Source organism: the organism of the source record quoted next, unplaced genomic scaffold, assembly GCF_019419815.1.
Source record: "Pyrus x bretschneideri cultivar Hongxiangsu unplaced genomic scaffold, Pyrus_bretschneideri_v1 Contig3, whole genome shotgun sequence".
NCBI lineage: Eukaryota > Viridiplantae > Streptophyta > Magnoliopsida > Rosales > Rosaceae > Pyrus > Pyrus x bretschneideri.
This window is the reverse complement of record NW_025999612.1, coordinates 5,961,101-5,978,656: the sequence shown is the minus strand read 5'-3', so window position 1 is coordinate 5,978,656 and position 17,556 is coordinate 5,961,101. Positions and strand designations below refer to the sequence as shown.

General features: G+C 36.5%; 1 protein-coding gene across 1 annotated transcript; it reads left to right on the top strand.

Moving 5' to 3' along the window:
• Positions 1 to 15,119: 15,119 nt before the first annotated feature.
• On the top strand, positions 15,120 to 17,425 carry LOC103949285 (BTB/POZ domain-containing protein At3g05675). Its single transcript, XM_009360393.2, has 2 exons — positions 15,120 to 15,336; positions 15,942 to 17,425. Exon 2 carries the CDS (start codon positions 16,004 to 16,006, stop codon positions 17,297 to 17,299), a length of 1,296 nt encoding a protein of 431 aa, XP_009358668.2. The 5' UTR covers positions 15,120 to 15,336; positions 15,942 to 16,003; the 3' UTR covers positions 17,300 to 17,425.
• The last annotated feature ends 131 nt before the right edge of the window (positions 17,426 to 17,556 follow it).

The window sequence follows — 17,556 nt, the reverse complement described above, 5'->3', positions numbered from 1 at the left end:
CTCCTTATCATTACGCTTATATGTTAGTTAAAATCGTTAATTATAAGGTCTCTGCCTTAAAACCATATTAGCTAGGAGCTCAAAATTTTGTGTTAGTGGGTGGGTTTGTCGAGGGAGATATAGAACCCACCACAAGTGATTGCAAAGACGCAAAGTTGCTCAATTTTTCTCAGCATCACCACCCTTCATCTTTATCAAGCAAAGGACCATGATTTTGTCTCCTCAGGACAACACACGCTTCATCATAGCCGTTGAGAATTAAGTCAACTGCATCAGAAAGTTTGGCTAATTACACTTTTCTTTTTTTTTCCTCCTTTTTTCTTTGGTCTTATTTTTTTTTTTTTTTTTGGGTAAAAAGGGAGGAATTGAAATCCAGCAATAGGATTTGGATTGCTGGTTGTCTTTCTCTTTTCCTTTCCTGTTTGATTTATAAAGAACAAACAAAGCCTGCTCAATTAAGAATTAAACTGTTTGAGTTGGTGACAGTGTGTATATTAAATGTTAAAAGTTCTTCATTTAGATGATGATTGAATATATGAAAAATTCAGATCTTACATAAAGTTTTAATTATTGTGTTAACATTTTTAAGCTTTATTTTCTTGGGAAGACATGCTTTGTCCTGTGAAATAAAGGGCAGGGATGGCCTATTTAAGGGGTACTGGACAGAAATCATTATTCATAGTCATAATGTGATGTTTTTTTGTTGTCAACCATAGATTTTCATTGTATCAAAGACGAATAGATAAGTTTACATCTTCAACAAGAATATCAAATAAGAATTCAGGAAAAAATGAAAAACAAACCCCATCTATGAGTACCCCCCATCCTGCATAAGAACGAGGCCATGGAATGAGCCGCCTTGTTGCAGCAATGAGGCACATACGAGAATTCGATGGACTCCATATCTAATGCTAACTGTCATATATCATATATAATACTTCCAATCGTGATATCTGGCTCCTTCTCGTTATAGTCATAATGTTTTGTTGATCCCTACATATAACAGTGGCATATATATGAGATTGGCATTTCTAAATTTCTGAAGTTTTGACTTGGAAACTAGTTGCAACAATAATTCAACAATAGCCTCTATTAATTAATATAAATTATTTTTCAATCCTAGCTATATCTTGCAGCTTTGAGTATCTCCGATCGACTAGGATTCAGTGTGATTGTTAGACCTCCTTGCAGTGATACAAATCCATATATATAATTATGTCATCTTTATTCACAGCCTATGTTCCTTACAAATATACGAGTGGCGCATGTGGTTTCTAATATTTTCTCAAGTTTTGGCTTGCAAATTGACTGGAAACAATAATTCAGAATAGTCTCCATTAATGGATACAAATATTTTCCAGTCTTAAGCTATCTTGCAACTAGAGTATTTGTATTATTTTGAACTGTGTCCCATGTGCGCGCGCGCGCGCACACACACACATATATATATAACCGTTTTCCCCACTAATTTTACTGAGGAAAATTGGTGTGGGTTTTATTAGGTAGAACAGTTTGCTCCGTAGCCGCAAAAGGTTGTTATTCTTCTGAATATGCTAAGCTAAATAGCAATCGACCTGCTTTACGTCTTTCTTTGTCAACGATGAGATGATCCCTTTTCTATAGAGAATAACATGCATGCTAGGTAGTAAATTTGAATTGTGATTTTGACCTATGTTAATTATTGTTAAGCAGCACTAACTAAAGTATGTTCTAAATAAATAAGTTAATCATTTTAGATAATAACATGTACTCATTGCTATAGATTCTCATCTTACAAAGGCTGAGACTTCTTTAAGATAAATTGGGATAACTTTTGTTAAAGTAACAGCTGTGAATGAAATCAATCACAAAGTTTATATCTCTTTATTTTCTTGTTTGATTTTAATGCCAACACAAAATGTACGCACACAAACAAATTTAACATGTAGAATTCATGAACATATGCAGTGTACATTTACCTTACGAGATAATATTCACTATACAATCAAACAAGAATTCAAGTGGTATAATATGCTAGATTTAGAGAAATTTAGGGTTCTTGGCTCGTCTGCTCCAACCATTCAACCCCGACTAGGGTTCTTGGTGTCATTTAGTCCAAGGAAAAGGAAGATGGGATTTTGTCCTCGTCCAAATTTCGTCATGGATTTTCTCTTGGAAAAATCAATCATACAAGGAATCTCGGTGCTTTAGTGGAAGCTTTAAGCTGACAAAGCATTTGAGAGAGAGAGAGAGAGAGAGAGAGAGAGCTGCCACATAAGCTTTATATTGTCCAATAAAAGTGCAGCATAAATAAATGATAATCTTATAGCCTCCCTCTCACGTTACCATCAAAAGAGGAATACAATGCCATACGAAAGGCAAACTCAGAGCAAAATCTTTGGCTTTAAAACCTCACTTCATTTCCTGTTCAAATCAACTCAAAACACAGATTTGGCAACATATCGTTTCATGTCGTTAGGTTTTGCATATATGTAGGGTTTCACAGAGGAAACGCATAATTATTGGGTTACCCAAAAATGATCAAATGCAGCGTTTAGATGTCTGGGTAGCTAGGGAAAGTTGGCATTATGATTACTAAATATATCTCTATTTTTTGGCTTATCGTTTTTGTTCACACAACCGCCAAACAGAGGTCTAAGGCCACGTAAAACTGTGGGCATGTAAAACAGTAAAAGTTAAAATGATGACACATGGGATATATAGTTTTCGATGGCTCACTGTGTGGTCAGTTTTCACATTTGGGTTACTGCGTCTATAGAATCATGGACCGTCTAGGGTTACACAGCCTTCAGTGAGGTGGAGAGTACTGGAGACTGAGAGCTTGCTAGTGAACGAAGGTGGTACGTACCCTTGTTGCTTGTTTCGTAGCTAGCTAGCTAGCTCCCTCATCACGATCCTTACCCTTCGTTCTTATTTGAATTCTTTAGATTTAAGCCTTGCAACTCTAAACAAAAACCCACATATATTATAACTTCTAAACAAAACATAATTAAATTTTAAATATGATGTCATGTTGGATAAAAGATGTCCATGAATTTGTGTTTATTTACAAAATCATGCCACCAAATCTCTTATACGTATCTTTTAGACATTTAATTTCTTTAATATATTTTTAATTTTGTGTGAACTCCAATCCAAAACCTAATTAGATCAAATATATACTGACATATTTCTACATTTATGTATACTAATACCATAAAAAGAAGTAGGAAAATTAATTTTGTTACAAATTTAAAAAGTAGGCACATTAATTTTCATGTAATTATACAATAGGTAAATTATTTTCATAAAACTAAACAATAAATATTGTTTTCAAAAAATTAATTTTCATAGTAGGTAAATTTTTTTCATGTAATTATACAATAGGTAAATTATTTTCATAAAATTAAACAATATATATTGTTTTCAAAAAAATTAATTTTCATAGTAAGTAAACTATTTTCATGTAATTATACTGTAGGTATAAAATTAAACAATAGATATTGTTTTCATAAAATTAAACAATAGATGTTGTTGAAAATAAACACTAAATTAGGTACATTCAAATTGAAATTTATTGTCGAACTTAAAAAAAAAATCCAAATTAATTCCTCCATCTAGAACCATATTTCATGGCTACAAGACCTTCCCAAATTCAATGCACGTGATCAATTAAAACAAATTATAAGAACTTTCCATACTGGTTTAGATGGGGTATATTAGGGATCCAAAAAATATAAAAACGGACACACAAACTTCATTTGGTAAGTTGCTTAGTTGGATCCTAATCTTTGGGTTTTATTCGGTTAAATATTATATGATGGGCTAGAGGCTAGAAAAAATGAATTTGGAGGGGGAAGGTTAAATTTTGTATTTTGTATTTTTTTTTTTTTAATCTCTTTCTGTTTTGTTTCAACTTGACTAATTTCATCCTTGGTGTTTAATCCAATTAAAGATTTTGGTCGGTGCAGTGGCGGAGTTAGGATTTTAGGTGAGGAAGGGCCTCACATAATTTACAAGAGAGTATAATACATGCTTGGAGTTTTGAGCTAATTAAATTTTTTGAGGCTCTAAATGTTTTTTCTATGTTGAAGTTAACCTTCCATTCTCAAGTCAATATAAAAAGTAATTAATCAAAAGTTAAAGAGGATTAAGAGAATTAACCTTTCAATATCAAGTCAATGAAAAATGCTAGGGATACTAAGCTTTTAGACCATATTTTGAAGATCACATAATGTGGCACCGTTGATGATTGGATTCCTTCTTTAGTGATTTAAAGAAATAGTCCAACCATTAACTGCTATATAATCATGTGGTCCTAAAATATGGCTCAAGTAGACGCTATCTTTAGCATCGCCCCATGTCAATATGGAATAGATTGAGAATTTTCGAACAAAAAAAGAGAAGAATGGATTGGGAATTTGGTGAACAAAATATACGAAATTTTAAAAATTTAGTAAAAAGTTAAAAAGAACACAAACAAAATATATAAAATTCAAGAAGCAGAGAAAAAGTCAAAGTTTATTATTCTTTAGTTGGCAATGTAAAAGAATATTTTTTGATATTTGAATTTTAAGAATTATTGATTTGTTTATAAAATAAGATTTTAAATTTATTTTTAGGATGAGTGCTATTGGGATTGAAACAAAAAAAGAGTCCTCTTATTTTAACGATTGGCAAATAGAAATTAAGAGTTGTGTGTAAATTAAAAGAAGTATAATATTAAGTTTATAAAATATATATATATATATAAAATACAAAAGTATTTAGAAAGGTCAGTTAGGAACTTAGGGGAATCCTTAGTGAAGGTAGGCCTAGGCCTATGGTGGCCTTAGAGTGCCTATGCCCCTGCTGGGTCAGTTTATCTAATTTGACGTTAATCTAATTTTAGTTCATTTTTTCTTAATTTGATGTTAATCTATTATGATGTGTACCATTACATAAGCTATAAAATTGAAAACACATAGACCAAATTGAAAATGTGAGGAAACAAAATAAAGTCCATGACCCATTGGTAAAACCCTATTATTTTGATCAGTTCAATTTGGATACTTGTGGTACTTCAATAGAAGAAAACTACTGTATTAATGAAGGCTTGTAAGTGCTATGAGTACATTAAGGTTATGTTTGGGTGACCAACTTCCAAGTTTGAAAGGATTTAGGTTAAATGAGACAGAAATATACTGCGAAGTTATAAATGTACTACATAATCATTCCGAGTAGTGTGATTTGCAAATCTCTTACATAATTTCTTTGTATTGTTCCTGATAAAGCGCATTTCTAATCTCCTCTATCTAATATTAGTTCATTCATTTAGTAACTTGACCTCAAACTTAGGACTTGAAAGTCCCTCAAAACTATCCTAAAATAGAGAGATGAAGAGTAAAACTTTGTTATTGTAATCCATTCCTTAGTTAACAAAACAATATTCTCTTTGTTGTGGAAGTTGAGTAAATATACTTGATAAGTTAACCAGATAAAAACATAAGTTTTTCCAGCATGAATTAAAAGTTGGACGAACACCAAAAATCTAATGGCTAACTCAAAAAATTTGGCAAACCACCTCCAATACACTCATGTAGACCTCTAAAGAAGTGTATATAAGTAGTATTACATTTTCGAATCAAACTATTACTAATAATTTTACAAGACTTTCTTTATAAGAGTTCGTTTCTCGTCTTTCGTCTTTATGAATAGATGGAAAGAAAGAAATGATAGAGCTTTTGAATGAAGGAGTAGATGACAAAGGTAAAGAGTAACAATTGCATTAATTTGCATTGATTAACAAAAGCTCGAGAGCTTAAAAACTCCATTGAGGCACGACTAATGATCCAATCATGATCATGTTGATTTAATCAAGAAGATGGTCTCTCCTTCCTCCCCATATCAGCAAGCAAAAGGCAGGTCCACAGGTCCAGCCTCCGGACCCCCACCCCCAGAGCCACGAGGACCCCCACCTTCTATACAAACAAACAAAGCAAAAGTCCTTCTGGCCCTTTCTCTCCCCTGATTTAGGCCCCCTTTTTACGGTTTTACCCGATTACCCAAAAACAGCATCCGACAATCATATTTTTCACCCCCTTCTCCACTACACTACTGTTTTCCACCAGAGAATGTCTCTCTCTCTCTCTCTCTCTCTCTCTCTCTCTCTCTCCCCCCTCATTTTTTACACAACCATTGTGAATTGTGTGCCGGCTGGTCATGACTTGGGTTGAACGCCACATGATTCCTCTTTCACAAACTACACACAATTCTAACAATTAATTAGTTATATATACACACACATTACGCTTACACTATATATATTATGATTGCTGGATAATATTAATATATGAGGAATGTTAATTGTTATTATTATACGGCTTAATATATACTATAGGTTCATAATTATAAGACTTGGAGTTTTCAACGCTATATTGGAGGTGGAGAGCAATTCCAAAACTATTCTCTTCTAGCCAAGTCCTTGATAGGTTAGAGCCATAGTGTAATTATCTTGATGATTTTTTTTTTTTTGTTTTTGTGAAATATTGTGATGATTAGTAGAAGAATGTACAGTAGTGATTGGTACACACTAATGAAAGTGATGTAATGCAAATATTGCGCTAGACCCTTGTAAGGCTAATCCCATCTCTCTTTCCCTTAATGTAGATAATATCATTTGTTCCAAAAAAAGAAGAAAAATACTAATTAATCATAAGGGTTTAACGGGTCATAGAAATAAAACCAGAGTTTCAAACTTTACTGAAATGAACTTAATCTTCTGAACTATTTTTTTTTCCCAACTACACACGCTTAGCCAACATCAAGATCACCGTCCTTTCATCACACATTATATGTACAACCCTTCATAGTTTCGTAATTTCGTCCTGATGAGTCAGTCTCACACTAAAAAGTTAATAGGAACATACAACTTAGTATTCTGCATGCGCATGACTATTATGCTTAATAAAATTCATATTCCACGTTAGTATTGGGTTTGGATAGTTTCATAGAGCTTTCCCTAATGTTTAGTTTTTCTTCACACTTTCCAAACAAATTAGGGTTTACCGTCTCCTAATGCTTTTCAAACCCTAATTTGCTAAAGTGAAAGTCTTTTACAAGCAGTTTTCACCGCTGGCGTTTTGAGTTGTGGTACGGCTCCGAGTGGTTGCCATCAATCAGCCACACAAAAAGCCTATATGGTTCATGAGATAATTTTCAGTGTGACTGATATACGGAGTGGTACATCTCAGTGCTATTATACAAATAGTGTGATATTTATACTAGAAAGTTAATAACTTAAAAAGTAAAATTTTCCACCACTTTTATTAAAACATGTAATATACCATTTATGTTTCAATCATAATTAAATATTTCTTTGTAAATCATCATCCTGATGCATCGAAAACATATTATTCTCTTTTGCTCAATGCCGGACACGTGGCGGCCGGACGATGTTGATGGACGCGTCAATCAGACGGCAGTTATTTTGAGATGGCGAGTGCCGGCGATATGGGGAACAAGTAACCGGGCGGTTCAGATGCTTTTGCAACCTCTGATTAGTCAGTGTGGTCTCTCCTCTCTGGGAAGAACAGAGGACGAGGAGGGGGGGACCAGCGTAGGTTGTGGGGGGCCACACTGGACCAGTGTCTGCCACGTCATTGTACAATGCTGGGGGGAATGATGACCCTGTCAGGTATTGATGATGCGGATTGACGTAATCATGGTCTCCGAGCTTTTTCCATCTGAAGGGGCAGAACAGAAGCAGAAGCCAGAAGCGGTGTCTAGTTTTGTCATTTCCTCCGACTTCGGTTTCGCACGTGCGAAATCTTCTTTATCTGCCTATGCTTCTCTTGAGTAAATTGGAAATGGGCTTGAAATAGCCCATAACATTTTTTGGGCATGATTATTAGGCCCATGAACAAACTGATTAGCTTTTAGGTGTTTTTTTGGGGTCAAAGGTTTGGAAAATATCTCATGAGTGATTTGGGCACCCAATTATACAAGCATGCCCTAAAGGTAACAAAATGTTTTGTAGACATGAGCGTAACTATATTGGCCAAAGTGGATGTGCTTCCCTTATGCATGGAGTTTGAGTCTCCTTTCCCATAATTTAGATTAGCTTATGGTAGGATGCCGGTAGTATATGTCACAAAAAAAGTAACAAAATTGCATCACTCAACATGATTGTAACTTGGGCGGAAGGGCCCAAAACTGCCAAAGCCCAAGCCGATCAACATCCATAATGAATTTTCATCCTTAACGGTGAAATGTAATCAATTATTACTTCACTTGGCGCACTGTGTCAGACTCTAATCAAAGTTTTATCAAACAGTAATCTTTGCAAGTTAATACATACTCATGCAAATTCAAATACCCCTGGTTTTGAATTGGTACATAAATTAAGCATCTAGGAGAAATGAAAATCCTCACCTTAATTATCTTTATTACAAAACAACATTGAAGTCAGGGTTTTGATGTAAAAAGGTGATTAAGGTAGGTAGCTCATTGGGTTCAGTAGGAGGAAGACAACAGCAACGTTTTCCAGTTCCACCAGCTTGGTTGGGAGAACAACACATTTGATGGCATTAGGGTTCAATATTCCCATGTCTCTACACACAGGGCCGCAGTCCCACGTGCCCTTGCATTCCCTGCTACTCAAAACGCAGTCGTCGAGCTTGTACTTGTTTGGAGCAACATCATCCAGATCGGAATCGTCGTCGTAATTACAAAGATCACTTTCTGCAATATCAGAAGGGAAAAAAAAATGCAGTATTCAGAATTTCAGAATATACTAGGGCAAAAACGTAATTATAGAACTATATGAGATGCTGAGGAGAGAGATGTCCCATGGGGGTCTGCATGCACAATGGAAAGAATGGAGAGGTGGAGGAATATGAGAAGAAGAGCAAGCAGACGTATTAGCTGAGGCTTAGATGACGATGCCATGACCATTAACAAGCATGCAGACTCCAGCAGAGCAGGGTAGGGTTTTATACAAAGGGACTGACAAAGTTTACTTTGCATTTGGAATTAATGCAAGAATCCACCTTATAGTAAAAGTATAGATTTTGACATTCAATTGCAAAGGTCTTTCATGAAATTTGGAAATACAGCGTGGCGGATTCAGGATTTTAACATCAGATGATCCTAATATAAAAAATGTCAAAAAACTAGATGAAATAACATTGAAAAATTAAACGATAAACTACTAACTTTTCAATCAAAAATATTTGTACAAACAACAAAGACTAAATTTGTCCACAACAGGCTTCATCCTCTGAAAAAGTGAATGGAAAATCATGATGGTTAGTTCTAAAAGGCTTCACCAATATATATGCTCTTCGAACCTCATCTCGAATATTAGCAGACTAATCCTTCATTGGAATTCTCTTTCCAGGGTCTCTCTCAAGATTATCTAAATCAGTTTCTAACAAGTTTTGTTGTGGAGTGGAACTATCCGGAATCGGATTGGAACTATTTGGAATGGAGTGGAACTATCCTGAATAGTTTGGAACTGTCCAGAATTAGAGTTGAGCTATAAGGAATAGAATTGTCCAAACTAATTGATGATGATTTTTGCTTCTAATATCGTCCAATACTTCTAATTTCTACACATATCAATTATTCAAAACAAAAAATCACACTGATGAAGCCAAAAAATATGTATATAACCAACAAATGATCCAAACAATTGCAAAAGGTTATGACAAATTAACAATAACTATAATCTATTATGTGTTTAATATCTTATTTGATTAATTTAGACTAAAATAGAAAACTTACTTAAATTTAGAAGGGGATTAAATGATGGTGGAGAGAAGTGAACCAGGTGGTGGTCGTGGAAAGGAAACTGGTGGTGGCCTGGGATTGGCTGTGTGGGGATAGCCAATTAGCCAATTAGGGAACTGAAATTTCAAAAGTGAATGAAATGGGATTGGGTGAAGTGAAGTATGGAGGTATGGGGTAGAGGAAACAGTCATTGGAACCTCTCTTTCTTTATTTTAATTAAAAAAGAAGAGGCTCTCACGTGGCTTAATAAGAAGGTTGTTTTTTTTTTTTTTTAGATGGGGCTTGGCTCAAAACGACGTCGTTTTGGTAAAGTCATTTTAAAAAAATAAAAATAAAATAAATCGTCTTCTTCTGCTTTGGTTTGCAAAACCTACTGTGCAGTCGTTGCTACTCTTCTCTTACACCACACGCCCATACTTGGGTGGTCCTTAGAGGTCCTCATAGCCACTTATCCGAGCTTCTGGTTGGTCCCAGGATCACCTAAGTCCCTTAATAGATTTTTCCTTGATCATGAACTAATTGAGTTCATAAAATTTCATTAGCAACCATGCAGGCTCGATCACAAATCAACATAACACGACAAATATGTACCGAAAGTATACGTAAGTCAACTTGACTATAGCTAGATTACAGAACTATACGCTTTTATTTGTCGCAACAGCACCGCCCATGCAGCTAAAGCCAAATGAAAGACCAGTGAAAAATGTTAGGACAAAAGAACCACAAAGAGAAAGGGAAGAGAAAAGGGAGAGGAATGTGATGGTTGCGGCCGACCAATGAAGCTAAAGTGATGAGTAGGCGGCTAGGTGCGAGTTTCTCTTTTCTCTCTATCTACCTACAATTAATTAATAAGTAAAAATGAAGTCTCTTGTGAGTACGCATGGATGATCGTTATCACAAATGAGATGAGCCAATTGGATTTTGTTATCAATTTTTTTATTTGGAACACTGAGGCCCAAACGCCCAAAAAGCCATAGAGCCGAAACACCTTTTGGTGCAGATTGGTTTAGGAGATGATGGATTCATAAGTTGCAGCTTGGGACAGAAGGATGAAGATGTATAACATAACATTATTCAGCTACCATTATCGAGATTGGTAATTGGTTAGCTCCAAGTACTCTGTTTCTTTTCTTAAAGTGTTTTTCCAAGTCTTCTTAGGTCTTCTTTTATCCTTTTTGCTCTGACCCTCTATCCCATAATTGCATTTTCTAACTAGAGCATTTGCAGATCTTCGATTTACATGTCCAAACAACCTTAACCGATTTTCTCTCATCTTATCTTCAATTGGGCACTCCTACTTTACCTCAGATATTGTTAATCCTGTATTTTCTCGTGTGGCCACACATCCAACAAAGCATTCTCATCTCCACTACATTATTTTTTACACTGTTGATGTTTTACCGTCCAATATTCCTTACCATAAAGTGTTGTTGGCCTAATTATCGTCATATAAAATTTTCCCTTGAGCTGTAGTGGCATACAACAGTCACACAACACACCCAATACACTCTTCTATTTCATCCATTTAGCTTATATTCTACAGTTGAGATCTCCATCCAATTCTCCATTCTTTTGCAAGATAAATCCAATATACTAAAATTGTTCAATCTTTTGTACTTTCTGATCTCTGATCCTCACTCCTATCTTATTTGTACCTCTATTGGATTGAACTTACACTTTATATACTCTGTCTTTGACCTACTTATGCAAAAACCTTTAGATTCCAATACTTCTCGCTAAGGCTAATCTTTGCATTTACTCCCTCTCTCATTTTGTGACACGCCCCGATCCATATGTTCCCTGAACACCAAGGTAGGTACATGCCAGCTGACACCCAAGGGCAAGGTTCTAAAAGACGCTAGACGCTAGTCAGGTGACGAGTTGGGGCCTAGCGCCTAGGTGGTTAGGCGGGCTAGGCGGATTTAACTAAATTCATTATATTTCATTTAAATAAGTGTGTGTTTATACTTAAAATATATATAATTTCATCATAAACTACAAAATAGAATGACACATATATTATGAAGTAGTGGAACATAATGAAAACATGAGGAACAAACATATAATGTGTGCTCATTTAAGTATCCAGAAAAAAATAAAATGCAAAATGAAGGTTATTTATTTTTTGCCTAAGTGAGTTGCAACCTAGGCGGGTGCCTAGGCGGTCTAGGCGGGCACCTTGGCAAGTCTAGGCACCCTTTCTTAATTTTCAAACGCCTAGACATTGATTGGGACGATGGCCGCCTAGCGCCTAGGCCGGGCCTAGGCAGCACTAGGAGGTGATTTTTAGAACAATGCCCGAGTGTGACAAAAGCCATTTATTGAAAACATGAGAACTAAAATATGAATAAGATAAAGGAGATTTAAATATAATTAATATGCAAATGAGGAACGTGTTCAAAGCATACAACTAACTAGAACACTAAAAGAAATCATATAAGATTGAATGAATAAGGGAATGGGTCCTACAACGAGAGGACTCAAAGATGCCGATGCAGAAGTGCCTTGACGTTGGGATTGTACGTCTCGATTCTAAGTCCTAAGGGGGCGCAAAACAAACATGAGTGGACCAAATTGATATATATATATATTATATACTGAAACAGTTATCAACATACTAACCCCTAAAGTTTTATGAAAACTCAATAGCATAACATGTAATAGGTTTTTCCGAAAACTCTAGCATGCCATAAAACCTTCGTAAAACATATCTCGTATATAGTGTACTAACTAGTGGTATCAATATCAGTATCAGTATCATACAGCCGAAGCTACCAACCTACGCCCGGATAAAGCCAATATAAGTATCTTTTGGCCGAAGCCACCAACCTATACCCGGCCGAAGCCAATATAAGTATCATCACTCGTAGGTAGAACAGTGACAACTAAATACGCACAAAAACATTGAATATAATCTTTCCAAACATAGGCACATATATCTCAAAAACATCTTCATAGTATAAAGTCATCCATCATCTATACTATAAAGAAGTGTGTAAAAACATGTTCTAAATAGTATATCGTCATCCATTAGATACCCTACAAGAACATGGGTTCGATAAAAAGTATGGTATTCCAAAATATTCTTAGTAAAGCATAATATCTCATAAAATGTAATCAATAAATCATGTTTTTCATGTATGCATTTCTACAATTAAAACATGCATTTGAGAAGGGGTCACTCACAGATACTCTGTCGAAGATGAGCCGTACGAAATAGGAATGACGGAATCGTCGCTATTAATTACACCTAAGCACATAAAGAGTACAATTAACAAAACTATACTCAAACAATTGAATTTGGGAAAATGGATGTCATAAACGGGTCCAGGACGTCGAAATTAGCCTAGGAGGGGTTCCAGACGAAAACCCGAAAAAGTCAACAAAATGCAACGTTGACCGTTGACCAGTCAAAGTCAACAGTCAGCATTGACCGGGTCAATGGTCCAAGTCAAATTGGGTCAGTCAAACTGGTTTAAGTCAAACCGAGCTGGGTCAAAGGGTTTGGTTAACTAGGCTTGGGGGGGTTCTGGGCTTGGGTTCTTAGGCCTGGGCTTAGCCATTAGGTTGGGTTCTAAGGCCCAAAGGCCTAGGTCCAAGGGTTTTGGGTCAAAGGCTCAGGGGCCGAAGCCTTTTGGTCTTGGGCTGAATGCCTGACCCAACTAAAAGGGTTTTGGGTTTTAAGGGTTTACCGGAATAGCCCAAGGGCCTTTGGAATTTAGAAACTAAATAATTAAAATACATAAAATAAAACAAAGGTTTTGGGTTGGGTTTAACAGGCCTAAGGCCCGAGTCTTATACACGGCCCAAAGGGCCTTGGTTAATTGGGTTTGGGTCACTGACCCATTCCTCGTTGGGGAAGGAGGTCGGAGCTTCCCATGCTTCGGTCAATAGCCAACTACCATTTTAATCACCGATATAGTTCTAAAGGGCAAGTACGAGAGAGAGGAAGAGAATTTGTACTTGTGACGCACCCTAAAGTGGCTGGAGACAGCCGGGATCTTGCTCGAAACCCACGGGGTTCGCCGAAGGTTTTTCCTGGGTTTCTGGGCTTCACTGAACTCCACAGAGATGAGGGAGAGTGAGAGAAGGAGTCTAGGAGGGTGGTGATGGTACTGCGCCATCGTCGGGGTGGCTCGGGTGTGACGATGGGTGAGTGGGTGTCAATCGGGAAAGGGGAAAAGGGGAGGGTCCGAGAGAGATGTGAAAGTGAGTGAGAGGGATAGAAAGCTGAGAGAGTGAGAGATTCGAGAGAGAAGAAGATAGATAAGTGAGTTAGGAGGCTGCCACATAGCAGCGTGAGGGAGGAGGGAAAACAAAATGGAAGGTTTGGATTAGATAGGAATAAAGGGAACCAAATGAAAACTTCAAATGCTTTTAGGGAAAAGTAAAATTAGAAATACATTTTGCCTATTAACACTAGATCATATAGGAAAAGCACACACCATGGGATATCATCTTGAATATGTCTTGTTAGCTCATCCATTACTAAAACAAAAAGGTAAGGACTGAAAAGTTGAGCCTTGGTGTCACCCTATGGTTACGGGAAAGCTTTAAGTTTGTTCTTCATGAGTTCTTAATGCAGTCCTTACTCCATTATACATATTCTTTATTGTCTGAATATATGATACTTGTACACCTTTTTTTTCTCTAGAATCATCCAAATAATTTCTCTTGAGACCTTATCATATGCTTTTTCCATATCTATAAAAACCATATGCAAATCCTTTTGTATATCTTTTTATCGTTCTATAAATCTTCGTAAGAGATAGATAGCCTCCGTAATTGAGCACCTTAACATAAATCCGAATCGATTGTCTGAGATGAGTGCCTTTTGCCTCAGTTTACCTGTTTCTCATTGGACATCTTCTTCGTTTTTAAAATCTTATTCAATGAGCTTGTGAGTCAGCCATAGCAGTATACTTGTCTCTCCTAAGATCTTTCGCACTTCGATTAGTATCTATAAAAAATCGAACAAGATTGCAGAAAAAAGGAGTTTGATATTTGTATCTGAATTTTTACTTTCATGGTTTAATGAGTTACTTTTGAATATTTGTGATCCGTAGGTTAGATGAAACAAGTGATTCGTTACCCCTAAAGAACCGAACAAGATTACTTCAAGGTAAAGTAGCTATGAAATCATTCATCCTTTAAGAAAAGAGCAAGTGGGGATGCCAATTTGCCAAGTTGATGCAAAGATCCAATCAGATACAAATAACGTTGTCTCCACCAAACAACTGTTGCCCAATTTAGGGTAGTGAACTAATGTCCATGTTTATTTGCACAAAATTGCCCTTCAAATTCATATTAATTTCCTCCTATACCTTCTTGATGCTGCAGCACATCATCCTAAATTACAATTCATACACAAGGGCCATTTGGTCAGTCTGAAAACTTTTGCGTTTCACTCCAAAGCTTTCTATTTCCTCGGAGCTCTCACAACTGAAAGGATCAACTCAAAAAATCAGACCCTCCAATGGAGGGCTTCTTCTGCGCGTTTTTAACCCTTCTGAATTGCAGCAAAATTCAGATTCAATTTTGCACTGGAACACTGCAGATCCATTACTGCGGTTGATAAAATTAAAGGTGAGTTTTATTTATTTATGTATTCTTTCAGAATTACCAATTTGAAAAGAAAAAATGGAATTTTTATTTGAGGCAATAAAAAGATTGGAACCTTGAATATTTTGCTCCAAATAATTGAAACGGGATTGGATAAATTTGATGGGTTTTTATTATTTAGTAATATTTACCTGTGGTCTGTGAGAAATCAAGAATTTTTCTTTTTTATTGGAGCTATATTTGGGTTTAGTTCTTATTCTGTGTTTAGTTCACTATTATCATTACTATCACTATTGTCATTACTAGCTTACAGAATCCAGCCAGGGATTTGTTAATTTGATTTAATTGAATGGTTGATGTTAAGTAAATCCTGAGTTGTTTGGTTAATTGGGGTGCTTTCTAGCTGCAATAATCTTGTTTCTTATTGGTGGGTTTGATTTAATTTCCTTTGTGATTAAATAATGATTATCTGTTAACTATGTTGGATACTGAAAAATTAAGAAGATTGTTGTCAGTTGGTGACATAGATCATTGCATACAATTGTATACAATATGCAAGTTTATATACATTATGTTGATGTTTGTTTAGGTTATGTGAACCGAGTATCTAAGAAAATCTTAATTTGCAGCTGGAAACGACTCCGAATTTTTTCTGTTTCGATTGCATAAAGCATGAGCGTTGTTCGCGCACATGGACGAAGCTTTACAGACCAAGCCCCGCAGGTTTGGTGATCGGAAAACCAGTGACGTTGTTATATGCTTGAAGAATAGAGAAGGGATACCGAAACGGTTCTATTCCCACTCCTCTGTTCTGATAAATAGGAGCAAGTACTTTGCCAACCGGCTTTCTCATCCGAGCTGTAGTGATTGCATCAATATACATTGCTCAGAGGTTAACCACGATCACCATGTCAACCTGTTGAAGCTGCTTTATCTTCCAGCAGACTCAATTTCGGACTCGTTGGATTCTGTTAAATCTGCACTTGGTATTCTTCAGGTAGCAGTTGCCTTCCAGTGCGAAGAGATTGCACGCTGCTGCATCCAGTACTTAGAGGCTGTTCCTTGGGAGGACAAAGAAGAGGAACTTATCCTAAAAGCAGTTTCAAATTTGGGTCCAATAGCTATGCCGATATTAGCCAGGATCCAACCTGTTGATTTAGCTGCCACCAAAAACGTTTTTATCTCAGCGGTTCGCGTTGCCACATCCATTTCCGAACCATGCCCTCCATTCGGTAATGAGCTTAAGACTTCTGCCCAAGAACAAGTTGAATTCATGTTAGGAGAAGATGAGGATGCACCGTTGGTCACAGCTGATGATGAAGTAAAATCAGTGCTGAGAATGGGTCTATTGCAGATTTATTCGACGTTTGAAAAGGAGTTGTCTGCCCTACTTTTGGAGCCTGACCTTGTATCTGATAGGGCAGAGGAGAAAATATTGCATAGTTTGTCTGATCTTGAGTGGATGTTTAACATACTTGGGAAGATGGATTTGATGAAGGATTTCGTATCCAACTGGGCTGAAAGCTCAAGTAACGTTTTAGAAGTAATCGAGGATAAGAAACTAGATTCTTTTATGTGGGGTTTGAAAATTAAGCTCATAGAAGTGACTGCTAAAGTCTTGGAAGCAGTTGGCTATGGCAATGTGATTCTTCCAACTCCAATCCGCATCTCATTACTAAAGACATGGCTGCCTTATATAAGGAAGATGAAACCGCTCTTGGACTCAAAGGGCAGCGAGGAGACGGGCTTTCCATACAAGATGAGTGAAGACTTGTGCCAGAGCATTGAAGGGGCCATGGTGACCTTGGTGCTGGCGTTGCCGTCAAATGATCAAGCGGACATTCTGGCAGACTGGATGGGAGCCGAGCAGGTCCAGTACCCGGACTTGAGCGAGGCCTTCGAGGTCTGGTGTTTTAGAACGAAGTCTGCAAAGAGAAGATTAGTGGAGGGATTGGATGGGGCTGGCAATGCAACTGTTAGCCTTTGAAAAGTTTTTGCTTTGGCCTCCTTATATGTTGTAAAATTAATATTCTGTTGAAATAGGAAGGGCATTAATTGGTCTTTGATGAAAATTGAGCTTTATATCAATATATTTTCCAAGCATTACAATTTAGTAATTTACTCTCCCCCAGAACACAAGCAAATGATATGATGTTAATTCTTGTATTTTGACATTGTAGAATGCTTCTGTTTGTACTTGGGTAAGTGATGTAGAACAACTAGCGTCTTGGATTATGGAGTCGT

What these genes read in the sequence shown, in the direction of transcription:
- LOC103949285 (XM_009360393.2), top strand. Translation starts at nt 16,004, where the DNA reads ATGGACGAAGCTTTACAGACCAAGCCCCGCAGGTTTGGTGATCGGAAA.